The sequence below is a fragment of the Amaranthus tricolor genome, chromosome 5, assembly GCF_026212465.1.
Source record: "Amaranthus tricolor cultivar Red isolate AtriRed21 chromosome 5, ASM2621246v1, whole genome shotgun sequence".
In the NCBI taxonomy this organism is placed as follows: domain Eukaryota; kingdom Viridiplantae; phylum Streptophyta; class Magnoliopsida; order Caryophyllales; family Amaranthaceae; genus Amaranthus; species Amaranthus tricolor.
Window position 1 is genome coordinate 10,279,314 of NC_080051.1, and position 1,630 is coordinate 10,280,943.

At 30.0% G+C, this 1,630-nt stretch overlaps 1 protein-coding gene across 1 annotated transcript; it reads left to right on the top strand.

The window, feature by feature from the left end:
* Positions 1-1,075: 1,075 nt before the first annotated feature.
* LOC130813403 (uncharacterized) lies at positions 1,076-1,630 on the top strand. Its single transcript, XM_057679240.1, has 2 exons — positions 1,076-1,082; positions 1,143-1,630. Exons 1-2 carry the CDS (start codon positions 1,076-1,078, stop codon positions 1,628-1,630), a joined length of 495 nt encoding a protein of 164 aa, XP_057535223.1.

The window sequence follows — 1,630 nt, forward strand, 5'->3', positions numbered from 1 at the left end:
AAAAGAGGGCTATTACATTCTTCCCTCCATAAGACAATTTCATCCTCGAAATTGCAATGCCAGACTTGATTCAACCAAGATATGATTTACATCCTTACTCCATTTTGACTTTGACTTATTCCTTTATAGATGTAAAGAAATTATAAATTATACTTTTTCTTCCCAACTCTTATTCTTTCTTAAAATTTGAATAATTATTTTTAAACTTCACCAATTAAGTAATCATTCTTTCTATTATAAATATGTTTGGCTTAGATTGAGCATTCTAGTCATCTCTAATTCTAACACATAAGTAAAACTTTCAAACAAATCATCATCATGCATGATATAATGTTCTCCAAAATAAATTCTTAGTGCATAACTATTTATATGTAATTGTAAATCCCAACACATAGCTTATATTTTACCATGATATACAATCATCTCGACTTCTATTAATATTAACATCAAGATATAATCTTATTAGTTGATAAAGTACTACTCTTACGTGGTTATTCAATTTAACTTGAAATTTGTTATTAAACATTAATTTATTGAAATCTTTGTCATTACTTAAAATAATTCTCTTTTTTTTTTAACAAATTATAGCGCATAATAAAATAATTTTATTAAAATGAGATTTATTAAACTTAGTTTAAAAAAAATCAATTTTCTTAAAGTTACGTCTGTTACATTTACGTATGGCAGAGAAAAGAGAAAGTGTGGACTCCACGTAAAAGAGAATTCTCATTAGGAAGATTGTATCACGTTGCACCAGGCTACAGCGAATGTTATTATTTGATAACACTTCTTAACTTTGTCCAGGGTCGACATCATATGAAGATATCAGAATTGTTGATGGAGTTATTCATCCTACATTTTAGGATGCTTGCTATTCCATGGGCCTGCTTGATGACGAAAAGGAATACATTGATGGAATCGCCGAAGTAAGTTTTTGGGGATCGACAATCTATTTGAGGAACTTATTTGGAATGTTGTTGATGTTGGGTGGTGTATCAAGGCTAGAATATGTGTGGGATAACACATGAAAGTTATTGTTTGAAGATGTGTTAAATCAACAGGGAAGTTATTACAAATGCCAGGTAATAAATATATTCAACGTCTTTTTATAAATATAATTTATTTAAAATTTAAAATTGTAGATTATATATCAAATTTATACACTTACATGACAGATTTAAACCTCACGAATCATCAATTAAAGGGTTATTCCTTAAGTGATATTGAGGATATTCTCAAAAAGATGGGAAGCTCTTTGATGAATATATGTCCTGAGATGTGTCAAAGTGATAATTGCGTTAAAGATGGTCAGAATAAGCTAATCTTAGAGGAGCTTTATTATAACAAGGATTCCTTGAAAGCTAAATTGCATGAGTTACTTCCAATGATGATTGAAGAGCAGACCTTGATATTTGATGAAATTACCAAATCCATTGAAAGCGGTAAAGGAGGTGCATTTTTTCTATATGGACAGAGTGGAACTAGAAAGGCATTTATGTGGAGGATATTATGTGCATGTTTACGATCAAAAGGTGAAATTGTACTTCCTGTTGCATCAAGTGGCATAGCATATTTGTTATTACCAAAGGGGAGGAGTGCACATTTAAGATTTGAAATACCTAACAGTTAG